The sequence below is a fragment of the Saccoglossus kowalevskii genome, chromosome 14, assembly GCF_978046115.1.
Source record: "Saccoglossus kowalevskii chromosome 14, keSacKowa6.1, whole genome shotgun sequence".
NCBI lineage: Eukaryota > Metazoa > Hemichordata > Enteropneusta > Harrimaniidae > Saccoglossus > Saccoglossus kowalevskii.
In genome coordinates this window covers 36,749,845-36,769,044 of record NC_140654.1, presented here as the reverse complement: position 1 = coordinate 36,769,044, position 19,200 = coordinate 36,749,845, and the positions used below count along the sequence as shown (strand labels likewise).

The 19,200-nt window shown below is 38.7% G+C and overlaps 1 protein-coding gene across 3 annotated transcripts in view; it reads right to left on the bottom strand.

Moving 5' to 3' along the window:
* LOC100366304 (regulating synaptic membrane exocytosis protein 2-like) overlaps positions 1-19,200 on the bottom strand; it is a 238,080-nt gene that overhangs the window by 104,835 nt on the left and 114,045 nt on the right. Inside the window, exons 4-7 of one of the 3 annotated variants that reach the window (XM_085508189.1) lie at positions 18,252-18,322; positions 12,194-12,413; positions 9,789-9,912; positions 9,233-9,306 (exon numbers count right to left, since the gene is read on the bottom strand). In XM_085508189.1, coding sequence (XP_085364315.1) covers positions 9,233-9,306; positions 9,789-9,912; positions 12,194-12,413; positions 18,252-18,322 — 489 coding nt within the window. Of the gene's footprint in view, positions 1-9,232; positions 9,307-9,788; positions 9,913-12,193; positions 12,414-17,951; positions 18,176-18,251; positions 18,323-19,200 lie in introns of all 3 variants that reach the window. The other 2 variants (XM_085508187.1, XM_085508188.1) reach the window with 2 other exon arrangements.

Below are 19,200 nucleotides of genomic sequence, written 5' to 3'. Positions count from 1 at the left end.
TCAGTCAGTGTGTGCAGTAGAAATATAGTAAGTCAGTGTGTGCAGTAGAAATATGGCCAGTCAGTGTGTGCAGTAGAAATATGGCCAGGCAGTGTGTGCAGTAGAAATATGGCCAGTCAGTGTGTGCAGTAGAAATATGGCAGTCAGTGTGTGCAGTAGACATATGGCAGTCAGTGTGTGCAGTAGAAATATGGCCAGTCAGTGTGTGCAGTAGAAATATGGCCAGTCAGTGTGTGCAGTAGAAATATGGTCAGTCAGTGTGTGCAGTAGAAATATGGCCAGTCAGTGTATGCAGTAGAAATATGGCAGTCAGTGTGTATATTAGAAATATAGTCAGTCAGTGTGTGCAGTAGAAATATGGCCAGGCAGTGTGTGCAGTAGAAATATGGCCAGTCAGTGTGTGTAGTAGAAATATGGCAGTCAGTGTGTGCAGTAGACATATGGCAGTCAGTGTGTGCAGTAGAAATATGGCCAGTCAGTGTGTGCAGTAGAAATATGGCCAGTCAGTGTGTGCAGTAGAAATATGGTCAGTCAGTGTGTTCAGTAGAAATATGGCCAGTCAGTGTATGCAGTAGAAATATGGCAGTCAGTGTGTATATTAGAAATATAGTCAGTCAGTGTGTGCAGTAGAAATATGGCCAGTCAGTGTATGCAGTAGAAATATGGCAGTCAGTGTGTGCAGTAGAAATATGGCAGTCAGTGTGTATATTAGAAATATAGTCAGTCAGTGTGTGCAGTAGAAATATGGCAGTCAGTGTGTATATTAGAAATATAGTCAGTCAGTGTGTGCAGTAGAAATATGGCCAGTCAGTGTGTGCAGTAGAAATATGGCCAGGCAGTGTGTGCAGTAGAAATATGGCCAGGCAGTGTGTGCAGTAGAAATATGGCCAGGCAGTGTGTGCAGTAGAAATATGGCCAGTCAGTGTGTGCAGTAGAAATATAGTAAGTCAGTGTGTGCAGAAGAAATATGGCCAGTCAGTGTGTGCAGTAGAAATATGGCCAGTCAGTGTGTGCAGTAGAAATATGGCCAGTCAGTGTGTGCAGTAGAAATATGGCCAGGCAGTGTGTGCAGTAGAAATATGGCCAGGCAGTGTGTGCAGTAGAAATATGGCCAGGCAGTGTGTGCAGTAGAAATATGGCCAGGCAGTGTGTGCAGTAGAAATATGGCCAGGCAGTGTGTGCAGTAGAAATATGGCCAGGCAGTGTGTGCAGTAGAAATATGGCCAGGCAGTGTGTGCAGTAGAAATATGGCCAGGCAGTGTGTGCAGTAGAAATATGGCCAGGCAGTGTGTGCAGTAGAAATATGGCCAGGCAGTGTGTGCAGTAGAAATATGGCCAGGCAGTGTGTGCAGTAGAAATATGGCCAGTCAGTGTGTGCAGTAGAAATATGGCCAGTCAGTGTGTGCAGTAGAAATATGGCCAGTCAGTGTGTGCAGTAGAAATATGGCCAGGCAGTGTGTGCAGTAGAAATATGGACAGTCAGTGTGTGCAGTAGAAATATGGCAGTCAGTGTGTATATTAGAAATATGGCAGTCAGTGTATATATTAGAAATATAGTCAGTCAGTGTGTGCAGTAGAAATATGGCCAGTCAGTGTGTGCAGTAGAAATATGGCCAGGCAGTGTGTGCAGTAGAAATATGGCCAGGCAGTGTGTGCAGTAGAAATATGGCCAGGCAGTGTGTGCAGTAGAAATATGGCCAGGCATTGTGTGCAGTAGAAATATGGCCAGGCAGTGTGTGCAGTAGAAATATGGCCAGTCAGTGTGTGCAGTAGAAATATGGCCAGTCAGTGTGTGCAGTAGAAATATGGCCAGTCAGTGTGTGCAGTAGAAATATGGCCAGGCAGTGTGTGCAGTAGAAATATGGACAGTCAGTGTGTATATTAGAAATATGGCAGTCAGTGTGTATATTAGAAATATAGTCAGTCAGTGTGTGCAGTAGAAATATGGCCAGTCAGTGTGTGCAGTAGAAATATGGCCAGGCAGTGTGTGCAGTAGAAATATGGCCAGGCAGTGTGTGCAGTAGAAATATGGCCAGTCAGTGTGTGCAGTAGAAATATAGTAAGTCAGTGTGTGCAGTAGAAATATGGCCAGTCAGTGTGTGCAGTAGAAATATGGCCAGGCAGTGTGTGCAGTAGAAATATGGCCAGGCAGTGTGTGCAGTAGAAATATGGCCAGGCAGTGTGTGCAGTAGAAATATGGCCAGGCAGTGTGTGCAGTAGAAATATGGCCAGGCAGTGTGTGCAGTAGAAATATAGCCAGTCAGTGTGTTCAGTAGAAATATGGCCAGTCAGTGTGTTCAGTAGAAATATGGCCAGTCAGTGTGTGCAGTAGAAATATGGCCAGGCAGTGTGTGCAGTAGAAATATGGCCAGGCAGTGTGTGCAGTAGAAATATGGCCAGGCAGTGTGTGCAGTAGAAATATGGCCAGGCAGTGTGTGCAGTAGAAATATGGCCAGGCAGTGTGTGCAGTAGAAATATGGACAGTCAGTGTGTATATTAGAAATATGGCAGTCAGTGTGTATATTAGAAATATAGTCAGTCAGTGTGTGCAGTAGAAATATGGCCAGTCAGTGTGTGCAGTAGAAATATGGCCAGGCAGTGTGTGCAGTAGAAATATGGCCAGGCAGTGTGTGCAGTAGAAATATGGCCAGTCAGTGTGTGCAGTAGAAATATAGTAAGTCAGTGTGTGCAGTAGAAATATGGCCAGTCAGTGTGTGCAGTAGAAATATGGCCAGGCAGTGTGTGCAGTAGAAATATGGCCAGGCAGTGTGTGCAGTAGAAATATGGCCAGGCAGTGTGTGCAGTAGAAATATAGCCAGGCAGTGTGTTCAGTAGAAATATGGCCAGTCAGTGTGTTCAGTAGAAATATGGCCAGTCAGTGTGTTCAGTAGAAATATGGCCAGTCAGTGTGTGCAGTAGAAATATGGCCAGGCAGTGTGTGCAGTAGAAATATGGCCAGGCAGTGTGTGCAGTAGAAATATGGCCAGGCAGTGTGTGCAGTAGAAATATGGCCAGGCAGTGTGTGCAGTAGAAATATGGCCAGGCAGTGTGTGCAGTAGAAATATGGCCAGGCAGTGTGTGCAGTAGAAATATGGCCAGTCAGTGTGTGCAGTAGAAATATGGCCAGGCAGTGTGTGCAGTAGAAATATGGACAGTCAGTGTGTGCAGTAGAAATATGGCCAGGCAGTGTGTGCAGTAGAAATATGGCCAGGCAGTGTGTGCAGTAGAAATATGGCCAGGCAGTGTGTGCAGTAGAAATATGGCCAGTCAGTGTGTGCAGTAGAAATATGGCCAGTCAGTGTGTGCAGTAGAAATATGGCCAGTCAGTGTGTGCAGTAGAAATATGGCCAGGCAGTGTGTGCAGTAGAAATATGGACAGTCAGTGTGTATATTAGAAATATGGCAGTCAGTGTGTATATTAGAAATATAGTCAGTCAGTGTGTGCAGTAGAAATATGGCCAGTCAGTGTGTGCAGTAGAAATATGGCCAGGCAGTGTGTGCAGTAGAAATATGGCCAGGCAGTGTGTGCAGTAGAAATATGGCCAGTCAGTGTGTGCAGTAGAAATATAGTAAGTCAGTGTGTGCAGTAGAAATATGGCCAGTCAGTGTGTGCAGTAGAAATATGGCCAGGCAGTGTGTGCAGTAGAAATATGGCCAGGCAGTGTGTGCAGTAGAAATATGGCCAGGCAGTGTGTGCAGTAGAAATATGGCCAGGCAGTGTGTGCAGTAGAAATATGGCCAGGCAGTGTGTGCAGTAGAAATATAGCCAGTCAGTGTGTTCAGTAGAAATATGGCCAGTCAGTGTGTTCAGTAGAAATATGGCCAGTCAGTGTGTGCAGTAGAAATATGGCCAGGCAGTGTGTGCAGTAGAAATATGGCCAGGCAGTGTGTGCAGTAGAAATATGGCCAGGCAGTGTGTGCAGTAGAAATATGGCCAGGCAGTGTGTGCAGTAGAAATATGGCCAGGCAGTGTGTGCAGTAGAAATATGGACAGTCAGTGTGTATATTAGAAATATGGCAGTCAGTGTGTATATTAGAAATATAGTCAGTCAGTGTGTGCAGTAGAAATATGGCCAGTCAGTGTGTGCAGTAGAAATATGGCCAGGCAGTGTGTGCAGTAGAAATATGGCCAGGCAGTGTGTGCAGTAGAAATATGGCCAGTCAGTGTGTGCAGTAGAAATATAGTAAGTCAGTGTGTGCAGTAGAAATATGGCCAGTCAGTGTGTGCAGTAGAAATATGGCCAGGCAGTGTGTGCAGTAGAAATATGGCCAGGCAGTGTGTGCAGTAGAAATATGGCCAGGCAGTGTGTGCAGTAGAAATATAGCCAGGCAGTGTGTTCAGTAGAAATATGGCCAGTCAGTGTGTTCAGTAGAAATATGGCCAGTCAGTGTGTTCAGTAGAAATATGGCCAGTCAGTGTGTGCAGTAGAAATATGGCCAGGCAGTGTGTGCAGTAGAAATATGGCCAGGCAGTGTGTGCAGTAGAAATATGGCCAGGCAGTGTGTGCAGTAGAAATATGGCCAGGCAGTGTGTGCAGTAGAAATATGGCCAGGCAGTGTGTGCAGTAGAAATATGGCCAGGCAGTGTGTGCAGTAGAAATATGGCCAGTCAGTGTGTGCAGTAGAAATATGGCCAGGCAGTGTGTGCAGTAGAAATATGGACAGTCAGTGTGTGCAGTAGACATATGGACAGTCACATAGTCTATATGGGGTGCGTTTTATTATATCGCCCTGATTATATAGCATGGCAGTGAAGAGAAAGACTTTGATATCATCAAGAAATGCATTTATTATTATTAAGGAGATAGTATACTTGCCAGAAGACAAAAAACTACCAAGAATAGACATCATTCCAAGAGGGTCCCCAGTAGCTGGGAGAGGAGCTAGTTTAGACAAGAAATGTACATTATCCTTATAAAAAAGGGCATTTTTAGAGATAGATTAAAACAAGTTTCAGAACCAAGTTACCCATCAAATCTCTCAAACAAGCAGTTTGTCGGCTGAGATAGCTCCGCTGTTAGCAATGCACATTTCAATTAAAGAACAGAAGATATCATTAGAAAATGAACAATATGCATAGTATCAATGCAATGGGACTTGCTGTTTTCAACAAGAATTCAAAAATATAATTTTTAACCATAAATGATTGTGGTTTTTAACAAGAAGAAAATATCACTTTTTACCAAAAATGACAAACATATTCATCAAAATTAGAGAACTAAAGATATCATCATAAAATGAACAAATTTGAGAGAGATTCACATGTAGTACCTATATATGTAATATCAAAGCAATTGGACTTGTGGTTTTTAACAAGAAGTCGAAAATATCACTTTTTACCAAAAATGACAAAATTATTCACCAAAATTAGAAAATTAAAGATATCATTACAAAATGAACAAATCTGAGAGAGATTCACATGTAGTACCTATATATGTAATATCAAAGCAATTGGACTTACGGTTTTTAACAAGAAATTGAAAATATCACTTTTTATCAAAAATGACAAAAATATTCACCAAAATTAGAAAATTGAAGATATCATTACAAAATGAACAAATCTGAGAGAGATTCACATGTAGTACCTATATATGTAATATCAAAGCAATTGGACTTGTGGTTTTTAACAAAAAGTCAAAAATATCACTTTTTAACAAAAATGACAAAAATATTCACCAAAATTAGAAAATTAAAGATATCATTACAAAATGAACAAATCTGAGAGAGATTCACATGTAGTACCTATATATGTAATATCAAAGCAATTGGACTTACGGTTTTTAACAAGAAGTCGAAAATATCACTTTTTACCAAAAATGACAAAAATATTCACCAAAGTTAAAGAATTGAAGATATCATTACAAAATGGACAAATCTGAGAGAGATACGCATGTAGTACCTATATATGTAATATCAAAGCAATTGGACTTGCAGTTTTTAACAAGAAGTCGAAAATATCACTTTTTACCAAAAATGACAAAAATATTCACCAAAATTAGAGAATTGAAGATATCATTACAAAATGAAAAAATCTGAGAGAGATACACATGTAGTACCTATATATGTAATATCAAAGCAATTGGACTTGCGGTTTTTAACAAGAAGTCGAAAATATCACTTTTTACCAAAAATTACAAAAAAATTCACCAAAATTAGAGAATTGAAGATATGATCATGAAATGAACAAATCTGAGAGAGGTTTACCCAAGGTACATATACACCAAGTATCAAAGCATTCAGGCTTGTAGTTTTCAAGAAGAAGTCAAAAAAGTAAAACATTGACACAGACGACGGACACCGGACAATCACTCATATGATAAGCTCCGCTCGACAAAGTCGACAGCGAAGCTAAAAAGATGATGCCGGTATATACTATTTGGGCATGGTACGCAATGTTTGACAGATAAATAGGAAGAACATCTTTCAATATACTAATTTCAGCAATATTCTAGGTTAAGTCTCTGTATAGCAGCAGAAAGGATAATACAATATTGCAGTAATATTAAGATTAGACGCCTCCAGAAAAATATGCCGATGACAACAACAACAGACATTTTTCCACTAAAACTTTCCTTTCACTTCATTACAAGGAAGAAGTTGCTTTTCATTGTGCCATTTACATTTCAATGATGTTGTTTTCAATCATATATATAAAATCATTTATTTTCACTGGCATTTTACTATTATCATGATTTGAACAATTTTACGGGGCTTTAAGTTCATGAAGTTTTCAGAGAAACAATAATTTCTTTTGTTATTTTACACGTTCATGTGGATTTAATTTAGTGAAGTTATTCACAAAAATAGCAAAATTTAAAAGCAATGAATAATTAATGAGTTTACAGTGTCTTGCATATTACAACTTTTGTATATTGTCTTACATCACTTTGCATCCACAGCTTTATGTTTATTTATGACTGCATCAAAATTGCATCATTGTTGTAAGATTAGCAAAATATTTATGTTACTACAAAGTTCCATGTTGTTTGCAATTATATTATTTCATTTACAAGGTGGAGTACCATGTACACTTCCCATCTGACAAATGTGTTTTATTTAATAATATAACTGGCAGAAGGTAAAATATTAGTATAGCAACTTCTAAATGTTTTTAAACCAAATTTGAAGTGAGGCACTTATGTATGTAAAGTGTTTTGTGTAATGTTCTAAGAGCAAGCAAAGCTATACCAATCGAATTTACATTTCAATGTGGCTGTGTTAATGTCCATGCAGAAATTTGTCCTATTTTCATACCAAAACATGGGATATAATTGGGAAGTATGAAATACTAGTACAAATTTAACATGTCTCGAAAAAATGGAAACAATGTGAAATGCCAGCAAAATGGTTGAGCAACACAAGTGCAGTTCACCTCAACTTCAGAAAGACTAGCTGTCACAAGATCACTTTGAATTAAGGATGAAACAAGCCATGCATGGCACAGTCCCCGTTAGTTATCAAATTTGAGATATATAGTTTTGTTTATAGTAATATAGCTGGAATATAACCATGTCAAGAATATGATTTTTTTAACATTAAAATGATTGACATTTGTATCTGATCCTCAAACAAGTACTTATCCATATTGAGAGATATTGCTCTGGAACAGCATTCAAAATCAGCCATTTTGAATACAGGTATATATATATATATATATAACATGATGTATAACGAATATATAAAATTTGAATATAATCAGTCAAAGTATTTAAGAGATATGGCTCTAGAAGCCCAATCATTAAAACAAAATGGCCGCCAGTCAGCTATTTTGAATCCAATCTGAAAATAAAATGACATGCATCAGGAACCTGTAATGTCTAACGTGTGTTATAAGTTTGAACAAAATCCATCCATAAATGCAAGAAATGCTTGATATTTGAGGATTTTTTTAGCACAAAAATAGCACACTTTGAAAAAGATCATCAAACCAATATATCCGTATATCTGTGACATGATGTATAATGAATATTAAAAATTTGAACATAATCAGACAAAACAAGTCAGACACATGGGTCTGGAAACCCATTCATTAAAACAAAATGGCCACCAGTCAGCCATTTTGAATCCAATCTGAAAAATAAAATGACGTGCATCAGGAACCTGTAATGTCGAATGTATGTTATAAGTATGAACAAAATCCATCCATAAATGCCAGAAATGCTTGATATTTGATGATTTTTTAGTACAAAAATGACAACCATTCGGCCATTTTGAATAGGATCGTCAAACTAATATATCTATGACATGATGTATAATGAATATTTAAAATTTGAACATAATCAGTCAAAACAATATATTGGAGATATGGCATGAGAACCACATTGATTAATACAAAAAGGCCGCCAGTCGGCCATTTTGAATGTTATCTGAAAAACAAAATTATTTGCATCAGGGTCCCATAATGTCTAATGTATATACCAAGTTTGAGCAAAATCCATCTGTAAACAGCCGAGAAATGGTTGCTTTTTATGATGTTTTAGCACAACAATGGCCGCCATTCGGCCATCTTGAATCAGATCGTAAAACAAAATCATGTGCATCAAGGTCCTATAATGTCCAACGTATACATGTATACAAGGTTTGAACAAAATCCATCTGTAAACAACCGGGAAATGCTCGGTTTTGATGATTTTTAGCACAAAAATGGCCGCCATTCAGCCATCTTGAATCAGATCATGAAACAAATTGACGTGCATATGTATGATATCATGTATGATATATGTGTGAAGTTTGATTGTGATTGGTCCAGGCATTTCTAAAATACAGGTCCGGACGCACACTCGCACGCACGCACGGAGGTCAAAACATAAGTCCCCGTTTTCGGACTGCGTCCAAACGGGGACTAATAATGTGGCTATTGGATGTTACAACAATGCAAATGATTGCCATGCTTTACAGTACTCAAGCAATAAAAATAACTATGGTATGTCCAAGATCAAAAATTTTTGCACATTACAACTTAAATTAATAAAATTTTAATTAAATGAAATATTTATTAATGAATAATAAGACAAGGTTCTCTAATGAATATAGTTTTGAATGGAAGTGTCTCTTCCACATTCATCATTATTTCACCTGTATTTATGTTAGTTCAAATAAACACAATCTGACATTACTAGCTGTTTCTGATAAAAAAGAAAAAATGCGGAGGGTAGAGTAATGCTAAATGGCAGTGAAAAAAAATAAGGAAATTTATAACCAGTAAGGAATTAGTAATAGCAAAGATACTAACAAGACTTACTGAGGCTTGCTCTCTTTGATATAATATCACGAGTCTGTTTTGTGGGAATACCAGGACCAATATCACTAAAATAAAAACAAAACAATAACATGACAGTCATGTAACTGACTATATCACCAACATGCAGAGGTAAAAAAAAAAAAGATTTGAAAATTAATGTTGTTGAAATCCATTTGGTAGTATAACTAATCATGATAGTGAGCCTAAGTATATAGTGCATATACTATTGAGTGAGAAGTCAAAACAATTTCAGTTTTTAAAGTCACCAGTAATTAATTATAAAATTAACAGTTATACCTATAAAACTTGTGAATAATATCATTTAGCAGAAACAAATACCGACTAAAAAACAGGAGAATATAATATGTTTAAATTTGGTGGAAAATTGACTAAAAATAAACATAACATGCATCACTCCATATAGTCTCTGCAATGCAAATATCTCATTGTTTTATGTACTGCCATTTGATTCTATATTGAAAATAACAAGCAACTTTTCACTGTATGAACAATTCTGCTTTAGAATCTAATATAATTGTAAACTCACCCCATGACTCTTGCCACCACTAGCTCTACTAGCGGTTCTGCTTTAGAATCTAATACAATGTTGTAGACTTCATCAAATGTTGCACCTTGAAGATCTCTACCATTCCATTCCAACACTTCATCTCCTGTAAGTAAATAAATAGTAATTTACATATAATAAACATTCCCCGTCTTTAAAGAGATACAAAACATATTTCAACAACATCACCTGTAATGTAAAATATATTACGCCAATTTTTCCAGGTCACGTTATCATAATACCATCTCCATAGGGATGGCATGGATGGAGTAATGACTCGTCGTTTACGCGGACTTGCCACCAACATCATGCAACATTCCATCATGACAGGCAATGACCATGCAGTCAATTCTTTGAAGTCTATCAAACTCAAACAAACACACACACAAGAGAATTATTTTAATGCGTTTCATCTCAATGTCTCAATTATGCAAATATCTTTGTACTGAACTGCACAGGTGAGTGTAATAGCCTTGCAATAATTGTATCTAATGTAACATATCAAGTACTGTATAAACATTTACATTACATGAAACCATTTGGCTACACTATTTTTTCAGCCAAAATATTAGTGCAACATTTTCTAATTTCTAATATTTTTTATTATTTGATTGATAATCCTGAACCACATAATAATTTTTAATAATAATTTCCAATTGGTTACAGGTTCTGATCAATTCTGTATCATTCTTACAATTTGTGTTATATATCGTTAATATCGTGTTGTAAGTTTTAGGATTGCCAGTGGACTTTTCGTTAGTAAATAAATCCAGAGTTTATTATTAAGTCGTTCTACTGTGGTGATTGGTGCTGATTGTGTAACAGATAATTTTGCATACTAATCTTTGTTATATTTCCATAATCACAATGTATCGTCCCCCACAACATTACAGTATTAGCCTCGGTAGTAGGCAACAGTAAAAAAAAAATATCTAACACATCTAAAAGCTCATTAACAATTTACATTGAAAACATACACTAATTGATAAATTGTCACCACTTAATACATTTACAAGACATGTCATCACATGACAGACTGTCTGTTGTAAACAAGTGAAATGAGTCATTTTGAATCAGAACTTGAAATGAATGCATGTCATTATGTGTGACATGATGTATATTGTAGATGTAAACTTTGACTGCAATCAATCAAGGCATGTCAGAGGTATTTGATAACACAATTTTATTCAGCTATTTTTAACCTGATTTTGAAAAAATTATGTTCAATGTACATGTATGAATCAATAATAGCTGTCCATGTGTGACCAAAATGTTGAGAATATGTTTAAACCAATATAAGAAACAAAATAATGTGCATCAAGGTATTGTGAATAATATTCATTCCAGTTCCAAAATGGAAGAAATGTTTTATTTTGATGCGCAGATAAGTACATGTTTTCAGACTTTGTTCAAACAGGGACTAATTAAGATTTCAAAATGCATGTACTTTTCCAAATTTACATTCAGTCCTTTCTATTGTATACAAATGTTGATATCCAATCTGATAATGAAAATAGAACATTTTATTGTTTCATTACCTAATTTATGCATTTGTGTACAATTTGCATAATTAATGACATCATTCAACAATACCTCCATCAGTCGTACATTTAAAATTTCACAGAACATCAATCCACTGATTCTACTGTCTCTGTTAACATTTGAACACACTATGTAATGACTGGCATAAACACAGTGGTTATGTAAATTACATTTTCAGATATTTCTGACTTCACTAATTCGGCAAATTATAGGTATTAATACAAGTTAACTGATTTGTCAAAAATGTCCACACATGCTTTTTAAACATATCACTATTATAATGTGTTGTGCTTCATTCTGGTATGAAAGAAATCACACTTTCAATGACAAAAGCAGTAATTCATTACAAATTCTGAAATAGAATATTGATGTTATTTAAGTGAAAAAATCCAAAAATAAAAATAAAACAAAAACAAGGTTATGTTCAAAAACTTCAATTTTAATGCTTACAGAAAATATACAAGATGTATTAGGTAAAATGTAATCTTTAATGAGAAATATAGGTTTGAATGAAGACAATTAAATGTTCACTACTACAAACCACAGGAGATATAGAGAATACTGAAGAACACCCTCTAGTGGTCAGTTTAGAAAATATGGTTACATGTCTTGTGACAACACAGTACAGTTTTTATCCCAAGTAAAGTGCATTTTTGGGTAATTCACTCACAAGTTTCAGTTTGGCATCTTGATATTGTCTTCGTACAAAGTTTGCATATCCAAGAAATACATTCAAACACACTGATCTGTTTTCGGAATTCATCCTTATTCAAATTAATTTGATGAGGCATTATGTTAAAGTTACAATTTGACACAGGAAGCGGAAAATGTTTTTATTATCTTACCTGCTCGCAGGTGACCCACAGTGTCAGCTATACTGCCTTTTTTGACTTTTGTGATAAATGCTCCCTTTTTACCAATTTCTGTCATCTTTCCACCAACAACCTTCAGTCCTAATATTGCACTTGAGTCCCGTGGTTGTGTCCCATCATGAGTCACTTTTTTCAGAATCATATGACCAATGAGTCTGTTGTTGTCAAGATCTGGTTGCCAAGTAACTGGATGCTAAAAAATTAATCCCAAAAACATGACGCTATAGTCATAAGAAATTCAGTAATAAAATATACAGAGTTCAATTATTCATATGTGCAATGTTCAAGGTGCAATTTATTCAAATACTCGCGTGTTCGATGCATTCAAATACTCGCGTGTTCGATGCATCCAAATACTCGCGTGTTTTAAACTGGTCACCATATTTAACAACTGTTTCTGAGGTTTACACTCAAATCTGAATGGGCGTAGGCAATCCTCAATAGGTCTTGATTGTATACAGCACCACCAGTGGCTGTTCCTGGCTCAATGCGTAAAGCAGGCACAAAACAGCAAGCGGCAAACATTTGTTTATAATAAAAATACAAAGGCATAACAGGCAAAACAGGTTTACTACTTGTAAACAGATGCTCAAAAAAGTAGGTAGACAACTGGGCGATGATGTTACAAATCATTGTTGCCCTGTAATATCAAAACACTGTTCAACACATTCAATTATTCATGCGCTCAACACATTCAATTATTCATGCGCTCAACACATTCAATTATTCATGCGCTCAACACATTCAATTATTCATGTGCTCAACACATTCAAATATTCATGTGCTCAACACATTCAAATATTCATGTGCTCAACACATTCAAATATTCATGTGCTCAACACATTCAATTATTCATGCGCTTAACACATTCAATTATTCATGCGCTCAACACATTCAATTATTCATGCGCTCAACACATTCAATTATTCATGTGCTCAACACATTCAATTATTCATGTGCTCAACACATTCAAATATTCATGTGCTCAACACATTCAAATATTCATGTGCTCAACACATTCAATTATTCATGCGCTTAACACATTCAATTATTCATGCGCTCAACACATTCAATTATTCATGTGCTCAACACATTCAATTATTCATGTGCTCAACACATTCAATTATTCATGTGCTCAACACATTCAATTATTCATGTGCTCAACACATTCAAATAATCATGTGCTCAACACATCAAAATATTCATGTGCTCAACACATTCAATTATTCATGTGCTCAACACATTCAAATAATAATGTGCTCAACACATTCAAATAATCATGTGCTCAACTCATTCAAATAATCATGTGCTCAACACATTCAATTATCCATGTATTCCCATATTTAAGTGTTCAATTATTCATGTGTTCAATACATCCAAATATTCATGTATTCAATTACTCACATGCTCAATATATTCAATTATTCATGTGTTCAATGCATCCAAATATTCACGTATTCAATTATTCATGTGTTCAATGCATTCAAATATTCATGTATTCAATTATTCTTGTGTTCAATGCATCCAAATATTCATGTATTCAATGTATCCAAATATTCATGTATTCAATTATTCTTGTGTTCAATGCATCCAAATATTCATGTAATCAATTATTCATGTGTTCAATGTATTCAGAAACAAACCATGTTTATGGGTTGAAAGTGTTTTTAATGTTGTTTGTTTTTAATATGATATATTTTACACGAGTCTTCACCTGAAATTTATCAGACTGAATAAACATTACCAACTGACCACGACTTATTCAGTTTGGCAATCCCTTTTTTTTCATACACAAGGTAACAAATACAGTTCAAAACATGCATTTTAATAACAGTGATAACAATAACGTAGAGTGCATTCACTGAATGGACAGACAATGACAGACAATAGGCTGTTAGAGAGTTATTTTTCCCAAACAAACACATAAACCAAAATACCGACAAATATCACCCTGAGGCAAGAGTGTGTGTGAGATTAGGTGAGGAAAAGTGTGTGTGAGATTAGATGAGGAGGAGGGAGTGTGAGAGTAGGTGAGGAAGAGGGAGTGTGAGAGTAGGTGAGGAAGAGGGGGTGTGAGAGTAGGTGAGGAAGAGGGGGTGTGAGAGTAGGTGAGGAAGAGGGAGTGTGAGAGTAGGTGAGGAAAAGTGTGTGCGAGAGTAGGTGAGGAAGAGGGAGTGCGAGAGTAGGTGAGGAAAAGTGTGTGCGAGAGTAGGTGAGGAAGAGGGAGTGCGAGAGTAGGTGAGGAAGAGGGAGTGTGAGAGTAGGTGAGGAAGAGGGAGCGTGAGAGTAGGTGAGGAAGAGGGAGTGTGAGTAGGTGAGGAAGAGGGAGTGTGAGAGTAGGTGAGGAAGAGGGAGTGTGAGAGTAGGTGAGGAAGAGGGAGTGTGAGAGTAGGTGAGGAAGAGGGAGTGCGAGAGTAGGTGAGGAAGAGGGAGTGCGAGAGTAGGTGAGGAAGAGGGAGTGCGAGAGTAGGTGAGGAAGAGGGAGTGTGAGAGTAGGTGCGGAAGAGGGAGTGTGAGAGTAGGTGCGGAAGAGGGAGTGTGAGAGTAGGTGCGGAAGAGGGAGTGTGAGAGTAGGTGAGGAAGAGGGAGTGTGAGAGTAAGTGAGGAAGAGGGAGTGTGAGAGTAGGTGAGGAAGAGGGAGTGTGAGAGTAGGTGAGGAAGAGGGAGTGTGAGAGTAGGTGAGGAAAAGTGTGTGCGAAATTAGATGAGGAAGAGGGAGTGTGAGAGTAGGTGCGGAAGAGGGAGTGTGAGAGTAGGTGAGGAAGAGGGAGTGTGAGAGTAGGTGAGGAAGAGGGAGTGTGAGAGTAGGTGAGGAAGAGGGAGTGTGAGAGTAGGTGAGGAAAAGTGTGTGCGAAATTAGATGAGGAAGAGGGAGTGTGAGAGTAGGTGAGGAAGAGGGAGTGTGAGAGTAGGTGAGGAAGAGGGAGTGTGAGAGTAGGTGAGGAAGAGGGAGTGTGAGAGTAGGTGAAGAAAAGTGTGTGAGATTAGATGAGGAAGAGGGAGTGTGAGAGTAGGTGAGGAAGAGGGAGTGTGAGAGTAGGTGAGGAAGAGGGAGTGTGAGAGTAGGTGAGGAAGAGGGAGTGTGAAAGTAGGTGAGGAAGAGGGAGTGTGAGAGTAGGTGAGGAAGAGGGAGTGTGAGAGTAGGTGCGGAAGAGGGAGTGTGAGAGTAGGTGAGGAAGAGGGAGTGTGAGAGTAGGTGAGGAAAAGTGTGTGCGAGAGTAGGTGAGGAAGAGGGAGTGCGAGAGTAGGTGAGGAAGAGGGAGTGCGAGAGTAGGTGAGGAAGAGGGAGTGTGAGAGTAGGTGCGGAAGAGGGAGTGTGAGAGTAGGTGAGGAAGAGGGAGTGTGAGAGTAGGTGAGGAAGAGGGAGTGTGAATAGATGAGGAAGAGGAAGTGTGTGAATAGATGAGGAAGAGGAAGTGTGAGAGTAGGTGAGGAAGAGGGAGTGTGAGAGTAGGTGAGGAAAAGTGTGTGTGAGATTAGATGAGGAAGAGGGAGTGTGAGATTAGATGAGGAAGAGGGAGTGTGAGAGTAGGTGAGGAAAAGTGTGTGCGAGAGTAGGTGAGGAAGAGGGAGTGTGAGAGTAGGTGCGGAAGAGGGAGTGTGAGAGTAGGTGAGGAAGAGGGAGTGTGAGAGTAGGTGAGGAAGAGGGAGTGTGAGAGTAGGTGAGGAAGAGGGAGTGTGAGAGTAGGTGCGGAAGAGGGAGTGTGAGAGTAGGTGAGGAAGAGGGAGTGTGAGAGTAGGTGAGGAAAAGTGTGTGCGAGATTAGGTGAGGAAGAGGGAGTGTGAGAGTAGGTGCGGAAGTGGGAGTGTGAGAGTAGGTGAGGAAGAGGGAGTGTGAGAGTAGGTGAGGAAGAGGGAGTGTGAGAGTAGGTGAGGAAGAGGGAGTGTGAGAGTAAATGAGGAAGAGGGAGTGTGAGAGTAGGTGAGGAAGAGGGAGTGTGAGAGTAGGTGAGGAAGAGGAAGTGTGAGAGTAGGTGAGGAAGAGGAAGTGTGAGAGTAGGTGAGGAAGAGGAAGTGTGAGAGTAGGTGAGGAAGAGGAAGTGTGAGAGTAGGTGAGGAAGAGGAAGTGTGAGAGTAGGTGAGGAAGAGGGAGTGTGAGAGTAGGTGAGGAAGAGGGAGCGTGAGAGTAGGTGAGGAAGAGGGAGTGTGAGTAGGTGAGGAAGAGGGAGTGTGAGAGTAGGTGAGGAAGAGGGAGTGTGAGAGTAGGTGAGGAAGAGGGAGTGTGAAAGTAGGTGAGGAAGAGGGGTGTGAGAGTAGGTAAGGAAGAGTGTGTGAGAGTAGGCGAGGAAGAGGGAGTGTGTGAGAGGCTATGAGAGGGAGAATGCATTTGAATAGGAGGGAGTGAGTGGATCAGAGGTGTGAGAACATGCGAGAAAAAGCGGAGGGGCAAAAGACAGAAGAGGCTGGAGAGAGAGGAGAGGGCAGAGTGGGTGTGAGAGAGAGTACATGTTTTAGAGTTATTGTGTGTGTGTGTGTGTGAGAAAGGAAAGCAAGGATGGATGGATGAAGATGAATAAATCTTGTTCTACTGAAATGACTCTCTACTCTGAAAAGTTTATTATAGCAAGCATTATCTTTGATCATGGAAGTAAGGTTTGATCATGGAAGTAATGTTGAATGGAGAGAGAAATGATATGACAAGCGTGGAGGATGGAAAAGTTTTTATAGGTGAGATGTTAGGAAATTGATTTGGCCGAGAAGATTGGTAGATGGAAGGATGCATGGTTGGGGATAGATGTGAAGGAATTGATTCGGCAGAGAAGACTGGTAGATGGAAAGATGTCTGGCTGGGTATAGATGTGAAGGAATTGATTCGTCTGAGAGGACTGGTAGATGGAAGGATGCATGGCTGGGTATAGATGTGAAGGAATTGATTCGTCTGAGAGGACTAGTAGATGGAAGGATGCATGGCTGGGTATAAATGTGAAGGAATTGATTCGTCTGAGAGGACTGGTAGATGGAAGGATGCATGGCTGGGTATAGATGTGAAGGAATTGATTCGTCTGAGAGGACTGGTAGATGGAAGGATGCATGGCTGGGTATAGATGTGAAGGAATTGATTCGGCAGAGAAGACTGGTAGATAGAAGGATGCATGGCAGCGTGTAGATGTGAAGGAATTGAGTCGTCTGAGAGGACTGGTAGATGGAAGGATGTCTGGCTGGGTATAGATGTGAAGGAATTGATTTGGCAGAGAAGACTGGTAAATAGAAGGGTTCATCACAGGGTATATAGATGTGAGGAAAATAGATTTGCCTGATAAGACTGAGTAGAGAGATACATGTACATAGTAAATAGGAGGATGAAATGTTTTTGGTTGGTTATGTGTTGGTTGGGTATGAGACTATAAAACTGGATGTTTGAATAGATAAAAGACTAAGTTGGTTGGCATATAGCTAGCTTGTAAAGTTATAGTAACACCTAGATAATAAAGGTTAACCCTACATGTATGTTATCACTGCTTGAATAAATACACCTAGACTAATGTTTTAACACCCTGTCTATATCAAAGTTAACTAAGCTAAGTCCTTCCACTGTTGTACTAATGCAAGTTGTATTACTACCTGATTATACTTTGCCATGCCATTTGTTAATAACATGGGTTAATAACTGATTGAAGTAACCCCCCCCCCCCTTTCCTAGTTTAAAAGACCCCCAGCCAATTCAGTAGAACAAGAACACTAGTTTGGATAGATAGAATAAAGACATAATAAAATCATAGGATGGTCTAACCTTGGCAGTTAAACTATGCTCTTCATTTAATGTAGTACTACTGCTAGTATCCACCCCAGAATCTTTTATTAGTGGCTCAGACCATTCGAGGTCTTCGTCCATAGAGCGACCCTCACCACGCCCAAAGCGAACTATTTTCTTTTTAGCAGCCGACATTTCACTTTCTGAAAGATGGCCACTTTGTTTCACGGCTTTAGTCTTATCGGCATAACTCTCTAGCTCGCCTAAATTAAAAAAATGAAACCATGCAAAAAAATGTAAATAAAAATCTAGCCAATTAATAAGATAGTAAGAGCTCACCGATGAATAAAGCTTTGGCTGTGAAGGCATTTCATCAGAATGCCATCGATCATCCCAAGATTCAAGCTCACCTGTAAAAGAGGGAAATGATAACAATGTCATATATTGTATAAACTCAAAAATATGCTTTCAGGATGCTAAAATTAATGGAGTACACAAAGAAATATGAACTTGTGTACTAAAAACACACACCGAATCACACTGATTACTATCAAAGGACATCACACATATACATGTAGACACAGTGTGCTCCACGCGTTGATTTGGTAGGGCGGGCCGCCATGGTGAAATCATACGCCACCAGGGTAAATATCGCGCCGTCAGGGTAAAAATCTTCAGCGCCATGCTAAAATTACCAAATAAGTATAAATTCAAAATGTTTTAATACATTAGTGAAAGGTCGCATTTTACGTGAACAAAAACATGCACTAAGAAGGAAAAGCAAGCCGGAGTCGAAATGGGGTGTATCATGGACTTGGTACAACATGCGCTCCGACAATTGAGTAAGCGTCGACATCATTTTGGGGCACAATTTAACTTCAAGTACTTTGCGAAACTTGCTACGCGGTGATGCTGACATCAAGTGTGTGTTGACCGAAATACGACCCCAAGTCACGGACTGAACTGGCACGTTACCATAGCAACCTTTTTCTTTCATGGTCCGCGCGTCCATCTAGTAAAATTGTTTTTACCGTCGGTATATTCGGCGATACTGTAATAACACAACTTGTATGCAACTATGTTTTGGCTTTGAATATTTCAACATCCTTTACTTAGTGTGCTGCTTTTCTAATAACGCAAATATGTTTTAACTCACAAATACCATAAATGTGAAGAGTTAACTGAAAGGCAACATCGTTTTTTGAAAAAAAAACACAAAAAAAAGCAAAACATGTCAATGCAAGATTATGTGTGCACGCTTAGATTTATAGAACGTACATGATTGCTT